General features: G+C 29.4%; 3 protein-coding genes across 3 annotated transcripts; 2 read left to right on the top strand and 1 right to left on the bottom strand.

Moving 5' to 3' along the window:
• The first annotated feature begins 6324 nt into the window (after positions 1-6324).
• LOC124934484 (P-loop NTPase domain-containing protein LPA1 homolog 2-like) lies at positions 6325-15440 on the top strand. Its single transcript, XM_047475022.1, has 9 exons — positions 6325-6333; positions 11913-12035; positions 13270-13317; positions 13390-13592; positions 13668-13749; positions 13825-14172; positions 14280-14953; positions 15031-15145; positions 15219-15440. The coding sequence occupies exons 1-9, from the start codon at positions 6325-6327 to the stop codon at positions 15438-15440; spliced, it is 1824 nt and encodes a 607-aa protein (XP_047330978.1).
• Positions 15441-19688: 4248 nt separating this feature from the next.
• Positions 19689-21505, top strand: LOC124936737 (berberine bridge enzyme-like 8). The gene has a single exon (XM_047477256.1). The coding sequence runs from the start codon at positions 19696-19698 to the stop codon at positions 21274-21276; it is 1581 nt and encodes a 526-aa protein (XP_047333212.1). The 5' UTR covers positions 19689-19695; the 3' UTR covers positions 21277-21505.
• Positions 21506-22976: 1471 nt separating this feature from the next.
• Positions 22977-26159, bottom strand: LOC124934483 (dihydroceramide fatty acyl 2-hydroxylase FAH1-like). Its single transcript, XM_047475020.1, has 6 exons — positions 26109-26159; positions 25934-26026; positions 24334-24530; positions 24142-24247; positions 23925-24074; positions 22977-23099 (listed from the first exon to the last, which is right to left on the bottom strand). The coding sequence occupies exons 1-6, from the start codon at positions 26157-26159 to the stop codon at positions 22977-22979; spliced, it is 720 nt and encodes a 239-aa protein (XP_047330976.1).
• Between the last annotated feature and the right edge of the window lie 242 nt (positions 26160-26401).

The raw sequence follows: 26401 nt of genomic DNA, 5'->3' as shown, positions 1-26401 counted from the left end.
ACGACGCTTGGTGGCTGCTTTGTTGGGGGGATATATCATCATATTCAACCTTCCTCTTCCTCTTGGAAGGTTGGACAGTAGTAGGTTCTTCATCAACATCTTCATCAACATCTTGATCTTCATCTTCATTAGCCTTTCTCTTTTTCCCCCATCAGTAACTTCCTCAAACAAATCATCGAATGAATTGTCAATTTGTTCAAAATCCTCCCCACTGTACAAACTCGTCTCCGTGGAGGACTCTTCCATCTTAGAAAACACAGCGCTATTAAAGGCAGATTGTACCTCCTGAAATGTATTCTTCCTTTTGGATTGATACAACAGTATCCTTGGGCGAAAAGGGCCATCAACATCTTTCCTTGTGGCGAATTTAGGGACAAAGTTTTGAATGATCTCATAGCTCCACACCTGTAGTGCTAGTACAAACCCATAAACGGTATAAGCAAAAGAATTAGTAACTCCACTCCCTTTCCTGGACATATATACAGACCTGTGGTGTTTCATGTCCTGGTCAAGACCCCTCATGGTGAATCTAAAGGACAACTTTCCCCATGGAAATCGGAAGAAATCTTCAACATCTTCAACCATATGGATGATTTTGAGATTTAAAATCTGTTTTGGGTCATATGAGAAGAGGTACTGGTTAATCAAGAAGATCAACCCGATCTTCCATGCGTCTTCCTTATCGGTGCATTTCATAAAAATAGATTCCAACTCCATCATTCGAATTGTCGTATTCCTTTTGAAATATTTTATCAGCAATGGTGGACAACCTCGACATTCATCTTTGTATATAAGCAATTTGTCGAAGTTGAGGCCTGTAATCAATGCGTACTCTTTCAGACCAAAAGTATATTCCTCCCCATTCAAGTTGAAAATCATCCTATTCAAATTGGCATTAACCTTCCGAAGTAGCAACTGATGTAAAATTGTCCCTGAGAACAACAAGTCTGGGACTCCTTTCAATAAATACTGAAATTGGGAATTTAGAGCCCTCTCCATAAGACCTAGCGCTTCAAACCTATCAGATACTTTTTTCAGGGCTAGGACAGATTTCAATGAAATCATACCAGGAAAATCATAAACCGTGAAGTCTGCCATCTACAAAAGGGAAAACAAAAACAACAATGTTTGTGAAAACCTTTCACAACAAATATAAACAAACGAGAAGAAAAGCAACCGTCAAAATAGCTAGAAACAACTGTCAACTACGTTACGCAGCCTGCGTGACGCAATTGCGTCACGAAACTGAGTGACGAAACTGAGTGACGCAGCCCAACCCATAAACCATGCATGAACCATTTGAAAGCAAGAAGCATCCTACCCTAAACCCTAACATAAAACATGCATGAACCATTTGAAAGCAGGAAGCAACCTACCCTAAAATCCTAACATAAAACATGCATGAACCATTTGAAAGCAAGAAGCAACCCTAAAACCCTAACATAAAACATGCATGAACCATTTGCAAGCATGAAACAACCATAAACCTGATACGAACTTCAGATTTAGATGAGAAGAGAGACTGTTTCACCCTTCGATGAAGAACAGTATAAATTGACAAAGATGAGAAAAGAGATGAGCAACTGCTCGTTCATTCAGAAAAAATACTTGATACCCATCTAAAGAGAGATTACTGATTATATATTCTCAGCACATTCTCTTTAGGGTTAGACAGCTGGCCTAACTAACTGGGTCAGAATTTAAGAAAAACATAAGTTTAGGGGCAGAAATAAAGAAATATTAAAACAGAAAAGACAATAAAAAGAAAAGGAAAAACAAATGATATTCTTAATCAGGTTGCTGTGATGTCGCCACGTGGCTCCATAGTCTCCGTCGGATCTTTTGTAGTTACAGTTCGTATCAATACCTTCTCCATCTGAAATTCGACGTCCCCGGCGAATTCATGTAGACATCTACTTCGTCTCCAAATTAAAACACGCAGATTACTCCATCGTTCTTGCCTTGAAATCATAACTCTTCCTAAACTTCTCCCTCTCACCAACAAATTCACCTATTTCCTTCTCTTGAATCTTTATAAAGTTTGTTATTTCATCATTTCTAGATGAGCTATTTGGATGATGATTGGAAAACTGTTTCTTCACCTCTCGTTTATCTAGCTGCATTTTCTCAAACTTAGTTTCCAGTTCTACTCTGGCTTCATGAATCATCTTCATTTGAGCACTGAAGCAGTCTTCTTGAAACACAAACTCTTCATTGGTTTCTTCGTAATGTTTTTTGAACCTCATCTTACCGATGCGATACTCCTCCTTAGTCTTTTGCAGCTTTTCACTAACTATACCAAGTGATTTGTCGAGACCTCTAGATCGCATATGTTCTTTAGCCAGCCTATCCCTAAAGCACATGAGTAGCTGATTGTCTTCATTTACTTGCCTTGTCTGCTTCAAAACCATTTCATTATCAGACTGCAACTCGTATTTCAGCTTCCCCTTTCCTTGGCAATGTTGGTTGAAGACATCCATGTCTTTATTATCTGCCATAAATCCATAGAATTGACGCTTTCCACCAAGATAGAACATGACAGAATTGCGATAAGCTTCCATGTGTCCTGTAGCTGAGCTATCGAATATCATAATACTAATCTCGCAGTGACCTTGAGGTCCATCAGCATGTTTAGCTTTTGAAGTATTGTATTCATGGAAATATTGCAGCAGCTCTGGATTTCCCATGCCTATCCACTTTTCATCTTCACCTTTTTTGAGTTTTGTGTTCATAATAATAACTATGGGAGGCCACACAATTTCGCGATCTTTCATTGTTTGATGTGAAAGACCCCTCCATTGGCCAAATGCTTCACCAGCTGGTACAATCGGGGCTCCTCGAATCTTGCGTTCTTCATCCAATAGTGTCGCAAGCTCGCAATGTAGCTTCATCCTAATCGCCCCCTTTGATGCATGCGTGACAATCGATGGCAAACCTTTATACCAGTAAATCGCACCTGGACCATCCTGGCATGCCAGCCAGTGCCACTGTCTGGCTACATCATTCATTTCCTCATTCGAACATTTATCAAATATCTTAAAGAAATCGTCTAACATCTTCTGTTTCTTCCTAGTTTCATGGCTCTTCTCACTTGCACATGAATCATACACATCATTGTCAGAATCATCAAGTACCTCATACTCATCAGACTCATGATTATTGAAAACTGTTTCCTTAAAAACTTGCACATTGGCAGCAGCAACAGTAGAAGCGGCAGTCGTTGAAGACCAATTCCATCCATTCTGAAGAGACAGACCAATTGCAGGCCCTGAAGCTGCCAAATTGTTACTGAAACTATTTCCTCTTCCTGCCTTTGGTTGTTGCCAACCCTTACCTGCACTTTTCCCATTATTCCCCCAAGCTTTAGGTGGGGAATTCACAGTTTGTTGATTCCATTGTTTTTCGGGTTTGTTCAAAGAGTTATTCTTGGACTTACGAACACACGTCTCCCATTCACCACCTTCAGAGTCCATACTTATATCAGTAACATTCTTACCCAGCTCCTCTACCTTCCCATTTGACATTGAATTATTTGTACTGTAAGTCAGATCCAAATCAAACCCCCCCTCCTGATATCTTTTCTTGTTTTGGAAAACAACAGGATGAGCTTTGACCTGCAAACCTTTCACTGTAAAGTGAGCATGTTTAGACTTAATATCATTCATATGGGATGATTCCTCTAGAGTAGAACTGAATGACTGAGGGCTTTTTAAAGTGTTCATCCTCATGGGTATGCCTACAACAGACAGCCTAAATGGTGCATCATTTAAAGAATACTTTATTCTGGAATCTGGAGAATTATTATGTTGATTCGTTGGCATACCAGCAGATCCCAAATTCATATTATCAGTGGAGCAATAACCACTCAAGTTATATTTATGAACTGACCTGTTTTGATTTAGGTTCATCGGTTGGCTGGTAACCGTTTCACAAATCAAAAGGCCAAAATGTTGTAGGAGTGCTTTCTTGAGTTCCATCCATGTTAATTCCACTGACTGGTTCCTTGTCTGCACAAACGCAACATACTAGGTTCTAGCGTTTCCCACGAAATGGATCAAGGCAATATTCACCTTAGCAGCGTCGGTGGTGCCACCAACCTTAAAATGGTGTTCAGCCGAAATCATCCACCCTTCGACGTTCACTCCATCAAACTTTGGGAACTCTTTTTCTGTCAATCTCGTTGTAGAAACATATTGTCTATCTATAAGTGGAGTTGCTTGTGAGTAACCCGTTGAATCTGCAGCATCATGACTTGTTACAGTTTGCAAATTATCTTCAATAGATCCCATTTTGTTTTTCAGCCATTCCTGCATTTTGTTTACCGTCTTAGCAAGAGCATCTATTGATTCACGCAGCGAGCTGTTTTCCGATTGATGCAGGTTGTCTGCCATCTTGAGGAACGTCGACTCTGATACCACTTGATACGAACTTCAGATTTAGATGAGAAGAGAGACTGTTTCACCCTTCGATGAAGAACAGTATAAATTGACAAAGATGAGAAAAGAGATGAGCAACTGCTCGTTCATTCAGAAAAAATACTTGATACCCATCTAAAGAGAGATTACTGATTATATATTCTCAGCACATTCTCTTTAGGGTTAGACAGCTGGCCTAACTAATTGGGTCAGAATTTAAGAAAAACATAAGTTCAGGGGCAGAAATAAAGAAATATTAAAACAGAAAAGACAATAAAAAGAAAAGGAAAAACAAATGATATTCTTCATCAGGTTGCTGTGATGTCGCCACGTGGCTCCATAGTCTCCGTCGGATCTTTTGTAGTTACAGTTCGTATCAAAACCCTAACATAAACCATGAATGAACCATTTGCAAACAAGAAACAGCCAACCCTAAAACCTAACATGAACATAAATCAATGAATGAACGAACCATAACATAAACCAACATAACTAAAACTAACCTGATGAAGTCAATGAATGAACGAGAAGACGAAGACGAGCAGGAAGAGACGTCGAGGCAGTTGCGTCGTCGAGGCAGGTGCGTCGTCGGGTGCGAGAGAGAGAGAGAGAGCATGAATAGTGGTCGAGGCTTATTTGGGTTTTTATATAAAAAAAAAATTAATGTGACACATCGTATTCTACTTGACGCATCCGAGATGACGCATCCATCTTGACGCATCCGAGATGACGCATCCATCTTGACGCATCCGAGTTGACGCATCCGAGTTGACGCATCCTACGTGACGCATCCTACGTGACGCATCCTACCAAACAAACAACCTGCATTCAACGAATCAGCGAATCAATGAGGAACGTTCTGTAAAGGAAATATACACGAACTGAATAGGAAATCGAAACAAACAATAACGAAATAAACACAAAATATAGTGGAATGGTCGAATGAAATGTCAATTTTGATATCTTATATTGGTAGAGTAATTTTGGAACAAAATATCCTACTTTACAAATGATTGCCCGAGACATCTTTGCCATACCTATATCTACCGTTACATCAGAATCTGCATTTAGTACGAGTGGTAGAATCGTAAGTCCTCACCGCAATCGACTTCTTCCCGGAATGTTGGAAGCATTAATGTGCACTAGAGATTGGATTTGTGACGACAATTCAGGTAAATACAAATATTTATATGTTATTACTTAATATAGATCCACTCTTGTTACTAATGTATGTATTTTTTATATATTTAATTCTTAGCTACGTCTTCATTTGATGATTGCACATCTACTATATGTGATCCTGACAAAGAATTTACTTTCTATGTAATTAATTGTTTGTCAATTATTTGAGGTATGTTATTAGTTAAATAATTTAATCTTAATTTTATTTTTTGTATTTGTTAATGTTGATTGTTTTTTCTTTTGATTTTGTAGGTTGTAATTTACATGTGTTAAAGAAATGTATTCAAGAAGGATGCTTTTTGTGAGAAAACTAATTTGATGATTTCTGAAGTTTTTGCGTTTAATTAAGAATTATGTTCTATCACTTTTAAGTTTTTTTTTTCTGTATGTTTGTAGTATGGATGAATTTATATTATGTGTGGATGATTTTCTATCTATTGTTTAAGGATATAATATTTATTAATAGTTTTAGGTTAATTATATTTTGTAGTAACATATTATATTTAATTTATATATTTTTAATTAATTAAATATAAATTTTTAATATTTCATATCGGGTAATGGGGTACCCGTCGGGGGTAAGGTACCCGATAAATCGGGGATGAGGATATAAATAGAGATACCCATCGGGTTCGGGGTTGGGGTCGGGTAGTAATTTGAAATTCGGGTTCGGGGATGGGTACTTCACTACCCGATGGGTAGGGTACCCGTTGCCATCCCTATGCCCATGACCACGGTTTTGATAAGTTCGATCCTCCCTGCATAAGAAAGTTTTTTCGTTGCCCAGCCAGATATCATGTTTTTTACCTTTTCAATCAGCGACTTGCAGTGTGAGATCTCGATCTGCTTCGCGGTTAACGGAATTTCTAAATACCTTACGGGAAAACTGCCTTCCTTGATGCCCATGATGTTGAAGATGTCCTGCTTTATTTCGTCATTCACGCCTCCATAAAATGCCGCACTTTTGCTTTCATTAATAGTTAAACATGTAACCTCAGAAAAGAACGTTAGTGTAGCCCTAATAGTTTTAATGGATTCAATGTCTGCGTGCGCTAGAATGAATAAATGGTCAGTAAAGCATAAATGAGTTACCTCCTCTACCTCACAGAATGAGTGAAAGATGTATGGACGATTCTTTCGGAACATCGCGAAGATGCTCTCAAAGATCGCCATGATAGCTACGAAAATGTAAGAAGAGAGGGGGTCCCTTTGTCTTACCCCGTTTTCACGCTTGAAATAGCCTCTATGGACTCCATTTACGCTAACAACAAAGTAGGATGATGAAACACACTATATAATCCAATCAATAAAAATCATAGGAAAATCAGAAACAACCAGAAAATGTCTCGAATGATTTCCCATCTAACAAAGTCGAAAGTTTTTTTGGTATCTATTTTGAAAGTTACTCTCGGGAATATTTCTTATTTCTGTAGCCTTTTAAAAGGCTCTGCATGTGAAGAATATTATGAGAGATTGTCCTACCGAAGATGAATGTTGATTGGTTAAGATTTATAATTTTTCCTATGACATTTTTAAATCGTTTAGAAATGATTTTTGAAATTATTTTATAAATCATTATTATAGTAGGAAATTGGTCTGAAATCTTGTACTTTCTCGAGTACATCATTATTATTTTATTACCAAATAATTTAAGTTATTATTTTAAAATATTTTTATTCAATTTAAAATTTATATATAAAATATATTTAGTTGATCTATCAAATTGTGAAATTTGGGGCTTCTTATTTGCCCATGTTAATTTCAGACATTTTTTTTCAAAACTTACCCGATATGATTTTTATTGTTAGTGTTATAAAAAAATTTGAATATAACGGTTTTAAATGCGTTTAATTTATTATATACGTGGTATATATATAAATAATAAATAAAATATTCATGTTAATAATTTGACTACCGAATTTAAGCGAATTTAGTTTTGACTATCGAATTTCTAAAATTCGGTAGTTAAAACAATTAATTCGTATAAATTCCATATTGAAATGACGTAGATAATAAATTAACGCGGTTGGAATCGGTTAAGACAAAATTTATTTTGTATAATTTTAAAAATAATAATCATAAATTGTAAGTTTTAAAACAAAATATCTCAATTTTCAATTAATCTCTAATAAAGAGCCTCAATTTAAGTTTATTAATTTATCATAAAAAGTTCAAATAACCTATAATATTAAAAAATTCATAAAACCCAAAAACAAAACACGATTTAATACGCCTCTATCAATAACATTTGTAATTAAAACTTATGGATAAATAAAAGTCTCTTTTTATTTTAAACAAAATTAATGTTTGTTATTCCACTCCTATAATTTAACCTTTATTTTTTTGTCTAATTTTTTGAATTGGGCTTAATGGAGGTAATTGAAATATTGAAAATTTTCTTTTAAATCTTACCGTTTTGAGCTCTTTAATATTAGAATGTTTTGGTACGACAGTTACAAACGCCGTTAACTTATTAATTACGTGATATTTATAAAAATTAAATAAAAGATATTTTTCATTAATTTAACTACCGAATTTTAACAATTAAAATTTTTACTGTCAAATTTTTGAATCAATATTGAAAACCCTAAATTTGTTGAAATTAAGTATTTAAATTAGTAAAATAATTATTTATTTATAAAAATTATTATATAATATGTTAACGATGTTTAATCGGTTAATACAAAATTTTATTTTGTAAAATTTTAAAAATAAGAAGACAAAATTTGTAATATTTAAAAGAAAAAGTTCAAAATCCCATTTGATTTCTAATAAGACCCAATTTGATAATTTATCGCTTTATTTTATTGAATGAAGCCTTAAAAAAAATTCACCTCCATGTATTGTTTTAAAAATAAAATTGAAATTTCTTTTAAAAAAATATATTTTCTAATCATAATTTTTGTTTGCTATGTACTTTTAAAGTCAATTTCTGTATCCATTGTACATATATTTGTAATCTCAAAATATATCTACTTTAAAAATAAAACAAACAAACAGGACAGAGAAAAATATTGACTCTGGTCCCAAATCAAACACAAGTTCAGGTAATAATGAGGGGGTTAGTATTGACTGATTTGGAACCTTTTTGACATGTCAGATATTTTTAATGAAACTTGTCCACGTGGCATAAGTGATACACAGAATGTATAATTCCAATTCAACCCCTCAAAGTGTGCAATATTACTGAAATGTTGTTCTCGCAATTAATGAAGTTTGACCTGACCCGTTACTTAAAACTACACACTTTCGATCCTTAAAATAAAAAAATAAAAAAATTTAACTATCTTTAAATATTTTAGTCTGGTTTGAAAAAAAAAAAGTAATGACTTGGGATAAAATATTAAAAAATAATATTAATATATAATTATAAAATAAAAATAATAATTTAAAATATAAAATAATTTATTTAAATAATAAATTTTAGTGATATAAATTTTTCTGGACTAAATTATTTAAATAATTAAAACCAATACATAATGTATAGTCATCCTTTTATACTCATTTAAAAAGGAAATAAAAAATATAATTAATTTTATTTATATTTAATATTATGATTTTTTTTTGTTAGATATTTAAGTTTTGAATTTTTTATTTATAATGCAACCATTATTTTATTCATTTAATTATATTTTTTTATCAATTAAAATAATTATTTATTTAATTATTTAAAATTAATTTATCATTTAAAATGTAAAAAGAGAACAAATATGAAATATTTAATTAAAGAAAGTAAGACTAATAATTAATTAATAAAGAGATTACAAAGATTTTATTTGTATAATCTTTAAACAATTTGGTACTGTTTGGATTGTGATTTTATAAAAAAAAAAAGCATACTATTTAAAAATAAAAAAGAGTAATTATTTAGAATAATTTTATAGATATTTAAAATATATTTTAAAAATATTAATATATAATAATAAAATAAAAAATAATATTTTAAAATAAAGAGGATAATCAAAATCAAATAAATATGTGATCGTAATCATTTCATAATCATTTATATATATATATATATATATATATATATATATATAATTTTATTTATATTTGATATTCTGTTTTTTGGGTTAGATATTTGAGTTTTGAATTTTTTATTTACAAGTTAACAATCCCTTATTCTGTTTGATATTTCTTTAGATTTTAAAATATTAAAATTACTTTATCATTTAATTTAATATAAAGAGAGAAAAAGTATGAATTATTTAATTAATAAAATTAAGATTAATAGTTATTTTTTTATTAAATTAATGTAGAGATTACAAATATTTTATTTGTATAATCTCCAATATAGTTTGTTTGCATAAATATAGGAATATAAACTACTTGCTTAAATCTAGGAATAAAAACTAGGATTTTTGGAGAAATGAGAAAGAAATAAGACAAAACCAAATTGCAGAAAAAATGGAGACTTAAATATTGCATTATTTGATAAATGTATGAAAATAGATTTATTGATTTAATGTATAGATATACTAATAATTTGACTCAAAATTAATAAAAGGCATGACATTTTTTCAAATAAAATAAAGTAAAATTCAAACTCATCTAAATGCAATAAAATTATCTAAATAAGATCATTTTCAGGTGAATTAACAATAATAGTATATATTTTATCAACAAAATTGAGGAGATCAAATTTAAAATGAAAATTTTGATTTTTTTTTTGTAATGAAGAAACTTGTTATTATTTAAACAAAATTCATATATTGTTATTTTTCAAAATAATTTGTGGTATATTTCAAGAATGATGATCATTATTTTTATTTATATAAAATGTTTGGACTATGAATATAAATTGAAAAGTACATGTAAATAAAATAAATTAATTTTAATTATTGACTTAATAGATAACCATGTTGATTTCATTAAATTTATTAATTATTATTTAAAATAATACAATTAATAGATAAAATTGATTTATAAATCATGTATTATAGTATATATTTATCATATTATTTATTATCTTTAAAATTTCACTTAATTATAAAACACAATAAAATTTAATTAGCATACTTAATGATGAATAATACACTTTATCACAATCACTTTCAAAATTATCAAAATAAAAAAATATAATTAAATTCAATAAACTTTTTTAAGTGAAAAGTTGCAAAATAAAAATATATATTATTTTTTTGATAAATATTTAAATAAAATAAAAAGAACTTTTAAATGCAGTTAATAATCCGACCACACTCTCTTCTCAAAATCAAGTACTGACCTCTTTGGTTGCTCACAGAACTTATGTCCATATTGATTGGTTCCGGGTTAAAATTTGATCAATATTTTAAAAAAATATAATTAATTTTTTATTTTTATTATATTAAATATATTTTATATAACAAATAAACTCTTAAAAAACTATTTTTTAAAATATATTTTATATAACAAATAAACAAAATAGAAAGTAATTATTGAGAGAAGAAATATGTATCCAATTTTGAAAAAATTACAATAGAACTCATTTTCCAAAGGTTTACAAATAATAAATAATTTTGTTTTATAATTCTCAATTTAACCTAACATATTAGTATTGACACGACAAGACCAATAACATACGAACAAATTATTAGTATTGACACGACAAGACCCATAACATACGAACTAATTATTAGTATTGACACGACAAATTAAAAGTTTTTCATCCAAAAAAAATTATCACGACTAGACAATCATAATCATACACTATCACCTTAGAACATTCTAATAAAAATCAAATATTTCTTTAAATAAATATATATTTTTAATATTTGACCGTTGCATGAAAAACTAATACAAAAATAAAAAAAATAAAAAAATAGTGGGCCACTTAAATAATATATAATTTTTTCCGATTCGGATTATACTAATTGGTCCTAATTGGGAAGCCCAAATTCGTCCATCCAAAGTCAAAAAAAATAATCTCGAAATAAAAGCCGGTAACAGTGCCATTGCCGTTTTAAGAAGAGAGAGAAACAAGAAAGAGAAACAAGAGAGAGAAAGCTTCGTCCTTTTAAATGGAGTGAAGGGACTCGTGAAGAAGCCTATACAGATTTTGATGATGCGTAGCCAGATTGTTAATCGTTGTTAAAATCATCGCTTTAAGTTTTGTTGAATTTTTACATCGATTTCTAAACCCTAAATTCTCGGTTTTCGATTATCAATCGCCGTCAAGGCATTGATAAACTTCAAGGTAAAAAGATCAACCGATTCTCGTTTTTCATCGCTAATCGGTTTAATCTCATTCAGATCGCTTGTTTAACTTGTTGTTTCATTCATCAATCTGTTTATTTCAACTAAATCTGAGTTTTATTTGGTTTAGATATGAAGGAGGTGATGAAGCTGTTGTATATATCAGTTGAGAACGATGAAGTGACGCGGTTTCGTTACACACGTCCTCTATTGCAGAGTACTCTTCAGTTCATGGGATGTAAACCTCGACATGCATTTAAGGTACAAGTAGTGAATCGATTGATTGATTGATCGATCGATCAACTTTTGCATTCTATTGATTATGTTTAGTTTGATGATTAATTCTTTGTTTTGATCCTGCATGAGCTAGATCTATGTAATTCCTTATCTGATTTAGCCTATTCTTTATCATGTTTATGATCCAAATCATGATTTGAAATCATCTATAGTTCTTTTGTTTGTTAAATCTGACATTGATTTAAAAATAATTTGGATCATGATTCATAGAATATTCTGAATCATGATTTAAAAAATAGTGTGTTATAAATGACATATGATTGTGAATGGGACTGATATATGGTTTTGATAAATGGAAGGTTATGAGTTCGAGTCTTACTTATTTGTGGTCATGATTGTGGTGAATCTTGATAGATTCCCAAAATTTATTATAAAAAAATGATATAGTTTTCAAATAGGCTTTATATATACCATTGAAGATTCTATTTTGGTGAGATTAGATTAGATTTGATGAGATGAAGTATTGATTTTATGTTCAATTTAATCTATATAACTGTTATTTATATCAACATGCATTGAACTCTTTGAGTTCAATAACTTTAGATAATAATCACCTTATCATTGCAATTCATTCGAAACGACAAAAATTCGATACGACAAAACACTAGATTTAGCGTTATCGCTGTGTGGGCCCACCCCTTATATATACTATGGGGTTGTCCAAACAAATGTCACTTATAAGTGTTACAACAATATTATTGTTGGTTCAATATTTTTTTGACAACTATAGTTACTTCTGTTGTTTTAAAGGTTTACATCGATAGCAAAATCTAAACGATTTGACATTTTATAGTGACATTAAAATTATCGCTATTACTATGCGGGCCCACTTGTGAATGAATGCTGCTATTAAAACCCATTGCTTAGACTAAATATTGTGAAAATAGTGTGATCAAATTTAATATATTTTTCAATTTTATTTAATATCTGTAATTATCCAAATCTATTATTTGAGGGAAAAATCCAAAATAAACAACCCCTTGGTTTCTAAGTTATGTTTCATACTCTTAGATTTATATACAATAAAATTAATAGATTTGTTTTTGGTGTGATACATAGTAAGAGTTTAATACTAAATCTAAACCAAATCTAATTCATCAAAAACAATATATAGGATTATACAAAAGTCTGCTGATTGATCTAGTTTCCTGTGTTTTCAATTGTTGCGTTTATTACCTAACTTCTCCCATTTGATCAGATTACTCAAAGAGTATATGAAAAGATAAAGAACCAATTCTACCCCACTGCATTGGTTCCAGCAGGAGGATTAACTGAGACAATCGATAAGCTGCTTTTGACATCACACATGCAAATTCAGGATAATCCTTGTACTGAAGTTAATCGCAGTCAAATTGATTTGGAAAAAGATAATGATGGGATTGCTCAACAGTTTGAGCTTTATAAAAAGAAGACTACTATTGTAGTTAGCAAGCAGATTTTCATCAGCATTATTTGCAATGCTCTTGCTGAATACAAGTATATTGGTTCTAAGCAATCTGAAGATCTACTCTTGGCTTGCAGGTATGTAAATAAAACCATCATTTGAAAAGTAATTATAATTAAACAATTGACATTTTATTTTTTGTAATGCTTTAGGATTCGCGAAAAGAAAGAGTCAATGATTATCCTTTTGTGTGGAACTAGCGGTTGTGGAAAATCCACCTTGTCTTCGCTTCTGGTATGTTTTCAACATATGACAATTGCCTATTTGTAATAACAATATTAACTGTTTTTTTGAATTTTTCTTTTTCAGGGAAATAGATTGGGAGTGACAACAGTGATCTCGACTGACTCAATCCGTCATATGATGAGGAGCTTTGCGGATGAGGAACAGAACCCCTTGCTTTGGGCTTCGACATACAATGCTGGTGAACACTTAGATTTGAAGGCTGTGACAGAGGCAAAGTCGAAAAAGATGGCGAAAAAATCTGGAAGTATTAATTCTGCTGATTTAATTATTAGTCAAAAACAATTGGCTATTGAAGGATACAAAGCGCAAAGTGAAATGGTCATCGACAGTCTCGATAGACTAATCACATCGTGGGAAGATCGAAAAGAATCTGTCATCGTGGAGGGCGTACACTTGAACCTTAATTTCGTCGTAAGTAATTAGTTGATCACACAATTATATTCATTTCCTTTCTAATATTAATATTATTTACATTAGCATTGATAGATCACAAACCGTATGACCATTATTCTTTGTAGATGGGATTGATGAAGAAACATCCGACGATTATACCATTCATGATCTACATAGGCGACAAGGATAAACACATGGAACGATTTGCGGTTCGTGCAAAGTACATGACTCTTGACCCCGTGAAAAACAAATATGTGAAATATATTCTAAACATAAGGGCAATTCAAGAATATCTATGTAAGAGGGCAGACAGGTATCTTGTCCCGAAAGTGAACAACACTAATGTAGACAAGAGTGTGGCGGCTATTCATGCCACGGTTTTCAGTTGCTTAAGAAAGCGTGCCTCCGGAGAGAAACTCTTTGATGCTGCCACCAACACGGTTATGGCGGTTGACGAGGAATATAGGAATAAACACGCTGCGAATTCAATGAGTTCGAAAAAAATGTCCCAACTCATTCAGAGAAAGGATTCATCTAGGAAATTGATGGCTCTTATGAACACGGACGGTTCCGTGGCTATAACTTGGCCCCTTAATGGGAATCCCATTTTTGGCGAGTCTTTCGAGGATGAATCGGAATACGAGACTGTTGAACCTTTTAATCTTCAGTTTGGACAATATGGAATGAGCGAATGGACGAGGGGCAATGGGGAAACGAGTTATTATGGTAGCCGTATCGATTATGAATCTTCTCGTTGTAGCTCACCTCGGTTTTCTATTAGCTCTTCCAAGGAGGTATTGTTTTGTTTTCATTCTAATCCTTTTGAGTTACTATTTTTTTCCAAATAATTTACATTTCAATATTCATGCAGCAAAGAGAAGAAAGTTTTATAAATGTAAGCGACGATGACGACGAGGAGGAGGTTGAGGAAGAACACTCGGATATGGATAGCGATGAAGATTATAAGAACCGGGATAATGCACTTTCCGATGTAAGATATATTTTTTCTTTTAAATACTAAACATTTCATAAACTAAAATTTAGTTTTTATTTGGCTTTACTAGGGGGAAGGATCGGTTGATGAGAATTCTACTAAATCAGACGAAGAATACGAAGATCTTGCGATTCTTCAAGAAAAAGAGGAAGAATGCTGGGAGAACATTGACGGTTTCTCGATGAAGGATGAAAGCAAACCATTAACAGAGTTGAATTGCTCTCATTATTCTTCTTTGCTTCAAGAGAACAAGATCCATTGGGGTTCTGAAATCAAAAGTCCCATTAATTAAAGCATTTTTATATATTGAATCTCATGGTTTGATTTAGAGACAAATTCCTTGTTTTGTACGATAAATGATTTGAATTGTTTTAAACTAAGTTTTTTTTACATTATTTAAAAACAAGTACATTATTTGATTTATTGTTCTTATTTTTATGTGATTGTTAATGTTTTAAATTCTAGTGTCCTATTTTTTTTTTTCAAAAAACAAACTTTGATTTTATAAAATATAAATTATTGCATTTCTTGTTGTATTTTTATTAAATAAATGTTTTTTTCATAGAAAAAAAGGTTAAATAGGTTTGATTATTGCACTTGAAGTTTATTATTTTATAAAAATATAATTTATTTAACTTATTTTTATAATTGATAAAATATATATCAATCACAATAATGAAAATAAATTAATCATATTATTTAAATTATAATAAAACTTAAGAAGAAGAAGAAAACTTACTTATGCTAATGTGATTATAATTAAAAAATTAATGTGATTTTTTTTACACTTTTAACTTCTATTTTTATATTTTACCTATAACTTATCTTGTAAAGTGTGGTAAAAAAATGTGTTAATTGTATAAAAAAATATATTAAAAAAAAAGTCTTAATTAGTTTAAGAAAATCTTAAATATATAAAAACATATTAAATAGGTGAAACACAAGTTAGGACAGGTCAAAAACATATTAAATTAATCAAACAGATTAACCGTACTGTTTATTATATAAATAAAAAAAAATATAAATACATATATTAAGACATTAGGAATAAGAATATATATATATATATAAAAAAAGAAGAAATACTTTGCCATCCACTACAAAGGATAAAATGTGATTTTTGAATATGACACTCAAAGGATCCAATCATTGATATTAAGGGTTTATTATCCCTTAATCTTTTATTTTGTCCCGCAATGCCAACAAACTTGCATATTGTAATAAGTTTCACATTCATAATAATATTTTAAAATACTTTTATAAAAAGAAAAAGAAAAAAAAAAGAGTTAGAATTAATTTAATTTAAGTTAGCATGACCTTTTTCCTGGTATTAACCCTCAACTAAAGGATTGAAAACTATATTAAGTTTGTTTTTATAAAGCATCTATATTTCCTTTTAAGAATTGAATAACAATATATTTTTTTTCAATATATATATATATATATAAACTAAATTGTTGAAACACAATTTTCAAATGATGACATGATTATAAAAAAAAAAAAAAAAAAAAAAAAAAAAAAAACTTAACCACCTCTAAAATCTTGTAGAAGACACCTATTAGTTCCCAATAAATGAAGCCAAGAACCCAACCTAATCTCCCCACTTTGATACTATTTTTGTAATATCATATATATCAAATGAAATTATTAAGGTATACAATAACTCTATATATATTTTCATAATATAAAATATTAAATAATTCATTAGTCTATTTAAATTTAAAAAATAAATAATTTTAAATACAATATTTATAATATGTTATTTTTTATTTATATATTATTTATAAAATTTTAAAATGTGTAGAGATTAATACAATATTTGTAAAAATGGAAGGAATTAAAAAAATTTAGCAGTGTTGAAATTAAAGTTGAAGAAATTTATAATTTTAATCTTTTTATATAATAACATAATTTTATTATTATAGTTGACTAATATCTAATTTATCTATTTTATAACTAATATCGTGCTATCGCAAGCGAGACGCGACCAATCGTGCCGTGACCGTGCCGCTTATTTGTCTTCCACGCTTCGTGTGCCTCGACCTTATCGCCTCTTCGCTTTCCACGCTGCCGCGACCATGCCGTGACTGTGCTGCCTCTCCACCTTCGCATCCCGCGTCCCGCGATCATACCATTTTTTATGAACAATTGCAGCTATCAAGAAACAAACAACTATATATAAACAAAACAAACAACTATGCCATGCTATTAAAACTATACAAACAATAAACAATGGTACTCAAGGAAGTAGAGAACAAAAGTATACCATTTGCCTCCATCGTGCTCGTGCTCATGGCTGTGTCGTTGTGTCCGAAATGAGCATCATCACCTCAATCGCTCATAGTTGTCTTCGCAGTTGTTGTGTGATTGTCTTCGCCGTTGTGTGTTAGGGTTTGAGTTTAGAGAGAAGTAGAAGACAAGAAAGAGTCGTTTTTGCAAGCTTTATGGAACGCTAATCATTTCCCCAAATAAATGCATTATTAGGGTCATTTCATTAAATTTCCCCTCAAGGAGCTACGAAAGTGTATTTTTTTTAAATGACTGTTTTTTAGTCCAAAATATTCTAGAAGTCTAATAACAAAAAAAATGTAAATTGAATGAAAAAACAAATAACAACGACGATCATGTGAGAGAGAACATGAGAAACAAAGAATATGTGGAAGCAGATGATCCGTTCAAAATATAAACACTCTTTATTTAAGACGTTTATATGAATTTGAGACGTTAAATATCTAAATATGATGTAGGTATTACAAAAATGAATAATCAAGTTTATATGAACATACCTTATTCACTAATAATATATGTTATGTTTTTGATAATTTAAAACTTAAAAGTCCAAGGAAAAGAAGGAAGCACAAGGAATTTTTCAAATAAATAGGTGTACATTATTACCTTAATTTGTTGCCAGATTAAGATTTGGAAGATTCAAATTCATAATTATTGTATTTAACATGTTACTTTTAAAGTAACAATTACTTAGATATCTTGAATATTTTTAAGATTGATGAGAACATACATTATTGATATTTTTAAACTCTTAGAAACCAATTATAAATTACCACATAAGAGATTTGCTAGTAATCAATGAGCAAACATAAACAATCTTAATAATTAAGTCATAAGTTGTGGGATGGAAGATTGTAATTAAGGTTAAATAAAAACTTCTAGTATTAAAAACGAACTTTATATAAAACATACAAAAGATCCATTTTAATTACATTTTATATTTATTATGAAACGTTTATTTAAATTAAAGATGTTTTTATTGTATTAATTATGGATTTTAATGGTTAGTTATATAATGACAAAATTGATTTATGAACGTTAAAACATCTTTTTGTTTTGTTAGAGAAAATTAAACATTTTTGTGAATTTAAAAATTCGAAAATGTTATTTTTTTTTTATGTTTTTCAATTTTTTAAATTTACCATGTTTTTCAATTCATATTTTTATTGTTAGATTTTGTGTTGAATTTTTATAGATAAAAAAAAAAATTATTATAATATTTTGTTGGTTAATTGTTATTTTTGAAAACCTAATAGTTGGATAATTTACTGAATAAAGTGATTTTTTTATATTCTTTATTTATTTTTATTTTTTCATCATGTTTTACTGTTATATGTTTAACTTATCATTTTTAATATATATAAATATTTTAAAAATCAATGTTTAAGAATTTTTATTTTAAACATTTTAAATTAAAATGTAAATTATAATAAGAATAATAATAGACCTGAAATCATATGCAGTTTTTACCTGTAAGGGTTTTCGTTGGAGGATTATCTTTTCTTTTTTAATTTTTTTTTTTGTTGATGATCTATTCATTTGTTAACTAAGTTTTTAGTTTGATTCTATCTTCGGAATTTTTTTATTACAAATTGTATTAATATATTTTTATTATATTATTTTTGACAAAGAATCAATTAAATGTTTTCATCCTTTTAACACAAACAAATTTATTAATATAGTTTAACATTTCTAAAAAAGTGCCATGCAAAATGATAAACCCAAATATTTTATGGTGACATAAATTTATATAGAATGTTAAAAAATTTATCTTTATCTTTTCTTTTATGGTTAGAATAAAAATTTTAGTCAAACATAATCTCATTTTGAATTTTCTAAATTTAATAATTTTTTCAACCAAAATTTCTTAATATTTGATTTTTAATTTAATAATTTATGGATATATATTGAATTTTTCATTTACTTACTTTTTTATTTAATTAATTTAAAATAAAATCACTTTTACTTTAATAATTATTACAAATATATTCAAATTTTAAGACAATAATTAATTAAGATAGAGATTATTATGTCAAATCCAAAACTAATTAAACTTGACCAAATAGCCACTTAAACTTATCATTTATCAAATCATCCTCTATTACATAGAAATTAAAACATTTAAATAACCTGTTCAAAACTTTAAAGATTTATTTATTCCTTAGTTATAAGTTCAAGGGTCTATTTTATCTTCTTCTCCACAGAACTAATATAAAATCAACAATTTGCAGAGATTAATGTCAACCAAACTAAATCAAATGAAAATTTCAATTTCAATTTCCATCTTCATTCTTCTCTCACTAATTTCTTTCTCATCAGCCGATCTTCAAGAAAAATTCATACAATGTCTTGATAATCAAAAACTTCCCAATGCCTCATCCATTGTTTACTCGCCGGAAAACCCATCTTTCAAAACAGTCCTCACATCTTACATTAGAAATCTCCGATTTGATCGGCCGACAACTCCTAAACCAGAGTTCATAATAACCCCACATTTAGAAACTCATGTCGAATCGATTATCGTTTGTTTAAAAACCCTGGGAAATATCCAACTCAAGATAAGAAGCGGCGGCCATGATTATGAAGGAATCTCGTACGTATCACATGTTCCTTTTGTTTTGTTAGACATGTTTAATCTCCGATCAATAACCGTCGATGGTGATTCCAAGACGGCTTGGGTTCAGGCGGGGGCTACGTTGGGAGAATTGTATTACAAAATTGGAACAGAGTATGGTTTGGGTTTTCCGGCGGGGGTTTGTCCGACGGTCGGTGTCGGAGGTCATATAAGCGGCGGAGGTTATGGAAACATGATGAGGAAATATGGGTTGTCGATAGATAATGTTATCGATGCTAGGATTGTCGATGTAAACGGGAAAATTCTTAATCGTGAAACTATGGGTGAGGATTTGTTTTGGGCGATTAGGGGCGGCGGTGGTGCGAGTTTCGGGGTGGTTACCGCGTTCAAGCTAAATCTCGTGGAGGTTCCGGCGGTGGTTACGAATTTTCAACTCGATAGAACGGTTGAAGAAAACGCGAGTGAACTCGTGTACAAGTGGCAAAACACGATTGAAAGTATTGATAACAATTTATTCATTCGATTGCTCATTAAAAGGGCGCAATCGAATGAATCAGAGAATTATACTGTTAAGGTAACTTTTTTCGCCCAATACTTAGGCGACTCGAATAGTCTTTTAACACTAATGAATACTCAATTCCCGGAATTAGGTGTTAAAAAGACCGATTGCCAGGAATTGAGTTGGATACAATCGCTTCTCAATTGGCACGATTTGGACATTAAGTCACCAAAACTACTTTTAAGTCGAGAACTCCCGACACAAATTTATTTGAAACGAAAATCGGATTATGTTAAAACTCCTATTTCAATACACGGGTTGAATTCCATATGGAAAAATATGACGGAAGGGGATATCATGCTCGTCTTCAATCCCTATGGAGGAAAGATGCACGAGATTAATGAGACGGCTACTGCATTTCCGCATCGAGCGGGGAATTTGTTCAAGATTCAATATGCGGTGAATTGGGAAGATGCGGAATTGAATATGGATAAGATGTATTTGGATCAATCAAGGAGATTATACAAATTCATGAAACCTTTTGTGTCGAAAAAACCTAGATCTTCTTATCTTAACTATAGGGATCTTGATATTGGAGTTAATAGTTTTGGAAAGAATAGTTATAAGGAAGGGAAGAAGTATGGGAAGAAGTATTTTGGAGTTAATTTTGATAGATTGGTGAAGATTAAGACCGCAGTTGATCCCACCAATTTCTTTAGGAATGAACAAAGTATCCCTGTTTTGAATTTAGTTCAAGAAACATAGGGATAACAATTTGTATTGTGAGTTTATTTTGAAATAAAATAAACAATAACAAATGTTAGAATTCGTATTAATAAAATGGTTGTAGTCTGAAATAATTGTCATTTCTTTGTATTTGTATAATCAAGTACAATCAACTATCAAAGAAATTATAATTTTAACTCATTATAAGTTAATTTCTAACTTATTCTTTCTTTTTTTGGAAGTTAATTAATTTAGAGCTGGTTTGATCATGTGTTTTTTATGATTTTTTTAGAATTAAAAAATGAGTTATTTGTTTAAATAAATTATTAAAATGTACTTTTGTATTTTTTTTTAATAAAAATAATGTTGGAGTATGTTGATATTTTTATTTATAAGTTAAGTGATTTAATTATTAGAATTATATTAACTAGATAAAAACAAGATAAAAAAAAACATTAAAAGTTAAACTAATCTGGAAAAAAAATGTGTTTTTGTTGTATAATGAATGTGTATCAATTATTAATATTAAAAAAATCCTATTATTAGTGACATTATATTAGTAATAAACACAATTTCAAACTATTACTTTTTAAAGGATTAAACTATTTCATGTTTTTTTACAATAGTTTTTAATTAGTTTAGAAAAATAATTATTCTTCATTTGAATAGAGATATATTTCAATTATTGAAGATGGAATGATAATAATACATTGGAGGTTAAAATTTCATCATGACTGCAATAACAGTAAATAAAAAAAACCTAAAAAACTTAAACAAAAGAATATATAAAACAATATTTCGAAGTATTATCTTTATTTTTATTTCTTATTTTCAACATGGCTATGTAAACTAATAACACTGTAGGTTGAAAAAAGTCGACTTAAGATTCTCGTTTTCAATAGGGCTATATAAACTAGAAACACTATAGGTTGAAATGATGATTCACATGACATCTCGGCATAACCAAACAAAAAAATCTAACAATTTAATCTATTAAAACGAAATTTATTTAAATGATGGGCATCAAATAATAATAAAAAAAAATCATTTTGATTAAGACGATGGCGCATTTGTTCTGTTTCAGACAATAATTTTACAGACTAAGACGGCAAAGAGATTGTTACAAATCAGCCGATTCAAACATAATACGGGTTTCACCATATTTCACTATTTTGACACGCTGCAAAAGTTGAAACTTATATTTTATCGAGAAAATGAATATTAAATTATATTGGAGTTGGTGCATACAAAGAAGATATAGCATATCAGAGTAAACCAACATTAAATTCAACTTAATTTAAAATTCAATTTCTCGATGAAATCAAGTCGTAGCGTATCGAAATATTACGTAACAACAATATTATTTTAAGAGTGTTATAATATTTTAAATGGGTAAGAAGTAAATTTAAACAAAACTAAACATACAATGAATAATTTCAAACAAAATAATATATAAAGTGATATTTCAAATTAAACTTAATTAGATGTAAAGATAATATTATACTTATTACCCTTATTTTAATTATTAAAGTTGAAATGATAATAATACATTGTTATTGTTGTAAACTCTTAAATACATATGGTAAAATTTCATTATGACAGTCACAGTAAATAAAAAACACTAAAATTACCCAGATTAGTGCAACTTAAACAAAATAACAACAATATTTTGAAGCATTATATTTTATTTTTACTTATTATTATTATTATTATTTAATTCTTTTTTTTAGCTTGTTTGATCATGTTTTCTTCTTCTTCTGGTCATAACTTGGAGGATAGGTTCCAAACACCTTGTCCCAGAATGAACTGGTAACCCCAAATCCCATATCTTGGATTCTGAAGTGATGATTCATATGATATGTCTGCATTTTCAAAATTTACTGTCAAAATTTACTATATTTTATAATTTAAAGATTAAACTTTATTATCTAGAGAATATAACTATTTTTTTTATCATATTTATTCTATTCAAAAAAATTATATTTAAACTATCGGGCATAAACACAATTACAAAAATCATACCAAATTATGAAAAAAAATTAATTAATCAAGATCTGACCGGTTCACTTCGATTAACAATTTAAATGATACAAAATAGATAGTTTGTTAAACCAACTTATATACTTTGGCAAATTCATATATTCAATTTCTAATTAATTCACGAAACCGTGCAAATTAATTCTATCAATTAAATCTCATCATCCATTCCTAACGAAAACGAATTGTTGTAATATATTCGTATCATAAAACCGGTTAACTTTGATACACTTATTTTTATTTATAATTTTTTTTTTTAGATTTATCAATAAAATAAAATCTAAATATTACTTTTATTCGTTATTCCTTTAGATAGATAAAAAGTATAAATATTTATACAAGGATAATTTCTTTTTCTTTTATTTAACTCATTTTGATTTAACAAATATTTTTTTAATTATTTAAATAGATTTTTAAATTTTAATGATTTGGAAACAAATTTATACAATTCATTTATAAAATATTTATAAATTAGTTTTTCATGTTTTAATTAAAATATTAGTAAACACTCTTATCATTTGAGGTATCATACTAAATTTAAAAAACCGAATATCCGAACCTATAACCGACTAAACTGAAACTACCATGAATTTTTCGGTGAAATTCCGACCAAATCGAATTTTAATAATTATTGTGAAATTAACAGTTACCTTGAGCTCCGATTGAAGTCCCAATTTCCCTGGCTTGGAATGGTGCAAGAAGTAATGAGTGCAATCATACTTGACATAGCCAAGCAAGAGGCCGGCAAAAACGGCCGGAGTCACAGTTTCAGGCGTGAGAAGCTTAAGGAGAATCCATAACTACATAATAAATAAGTATATTATATAGTATATACCAACTTGGCGGCAAGAAAACGGGCGGTCTTACCGGAATAATCATGATTAAAGTTACTGCCGGCGGGAGGACTAGCCGGAGAGCGTCCATAGGGTGCTTATGATGGTAACCGTGTAGAAGATAATGAGTAGTGTTCCCCCTGTTATCACAATTTCAATATCAAGAATCCTATCGAATAAGTAAATTGCACGGTTTGAATAATCGGAGATGAAATTAGTAATAAACCAATAGCTGGTTGTTTTGATGTGGAAGAGAAACCGGTGCATGATATACTCTGTCAACGTCGCTGCTGCGATTCCACAGACGACCAAGGCGGCGATGTTTGAATACGCGACGCCGAAACTAACCGATTTGGAGATGAACCAGAACGCCACCGGTACCCAAATCAATGGAACCGCCCACCATACAGTTTTAGTCAATAACTGCATGAGAAAACCATTTTGAACCAAGAGTTACACACATAGCCAACAAACGGGCTCCAAACAAGGAACTCGGGAGACTAGGTCCGCCTCACCTCGATTTTTTTAGAAATTATGGTTTTAGGCCAGTAACAAAGAAGAAACTAAGTTAGAAGAGGGGATAAAGAAGATTAAAGAATGTAACGTGTTGAATTGGGCTCCTCTTTTATCGACTTGTTTTTGTCAAAAGTGTAAAAATAATAACAATTTAATAAACTATTAATTAGTTAGATTTGTTAGTTAGTTTATTAATTGTAATTAGTTAGTTCTAAAACTATAAAAAAAGATTTAATTATTGAGATAATAACTTAAAAAATATAATTTACAAGTTTACATCTTTTTTAAGAATTTAACGTTAATAAATAAATAAATAAAAACGTTTTGAATCAAGAGTTAAGCACTTAGCTAACCAATGGACTCGAAACAAAGACCTCGGGAAGACTAGATCCGCCTCACCTCGTTTTTTATAAATTATGATTTTTGGGCCAATAACAAAGAAGAAACTAGACTAGACAGGAGATAGAGCAGATTAAATATAATGGTTTTGAGTCTCAATTCTTTTAATAATTCTTTTAATAAATTTATATAATATAATTTTAAAAATATAGATTTTAAAAAATTTATAGATTTAAAAAACTTATAAGTTAGAATTTAATATCATAAAATTTAAAATAATATTAAATTTCTTTAATATTGTTGTCATTTTATAATTACAGATGATTAATAACTCGATTAGCTCTCTTATAAAAATAATGCAAGTTATAAAAAATTTAAACAAAAATTATGTCAAAGTAAAATATATATTACTCATCTATAAAATAAAACTATATTATTATATAACAGGATTAAATAATCAACATTATTTTAAATTAATTTTCTCAAATTAAAATTTACAGCTAGTAAGATTTTTTAAATCTCCATATAAATTAACTTCAAACATTCTATTTTTTAAAAATTATATTAATAATAATAGATTAAACAAATTATTTGAATCATTCTATTTTAAAAATATATATACAACTATTTTGAGAAAAGTGTATATGTGTTGGTAATAGGACAGAAATTATAAGATGTTTAATAAATTTAAGACTCTTATTTATTAACTATATATAATTGTTATTCTCTTGTTTTTTAATAGATTTAAGTTTTTATATAAAAAATATAATAATAAGATTTGTAAGATAAATTTTAATTAAATTAACATAAATTTCTATTTATATAAACTTAAACTATAACTTCATCATTGAATATTAACAAAATGACGCATGCCTAATTAATTTGTTTCTTTCTTTTTAACTTGTTATAAATTTATTATTATTTTATAAAGAGTTCTAATGTAAAAATTCAAACTCATCAAACTAATTTACCTCCAAAACATCGTTATCAAAGAACCGGGGTCCTTCTTTCGTTATAATAGGTTGGTGAACCCATTTGTCATACGCTTCTCCTAGATGGCCGACCTGTTAAAATTTCGAAGTTATATATGTTTAATTGTAGCTAATATAAGTTTCGCGAAGCTAAAATGCAATTGAATCTAATTACCTGAAAAACTAGGGCTTTGTTTAGATCAACAATGGAATCTTTCTTGGCCATCTCCAAGTATTTTTTTTTTTCAATTGGTGTTTGAGATTAGTATACTCTGAATTCAGCTTCAATGTCTATTTATACTTGTAATATATATGTATTCATTCTATATGCACGCAATAACTTCTTTAATGATACATTATTACTATATATTATTCAAGGTTCATTTCGGGTTAATTATAAATTGAGATTAATAAGGTGGGCCATTGGGTTAGGCAACTAAAAAGAATATTTAAAGATTGTTCGGTTTG

The sequence above is a fragment of the Impatiens glandulifera genome, chromosome 4 (assembly GCF_907164915.1).
Source record: "Impatiens glandulifera chromosome 4, dImpGla2.1, whole genome shotgun sequence".
NCBI lineage: Eukaryota > Viridiplantae > Streptophyta > Magnoliopsida > Ericales > Balsaminaceae > Impatiens > Impatiens glandulifera.
Note: the sequence above shows the minus strand (reverse complement) of the source record. Positions and strands in the feature narration are given on the sequence as shown.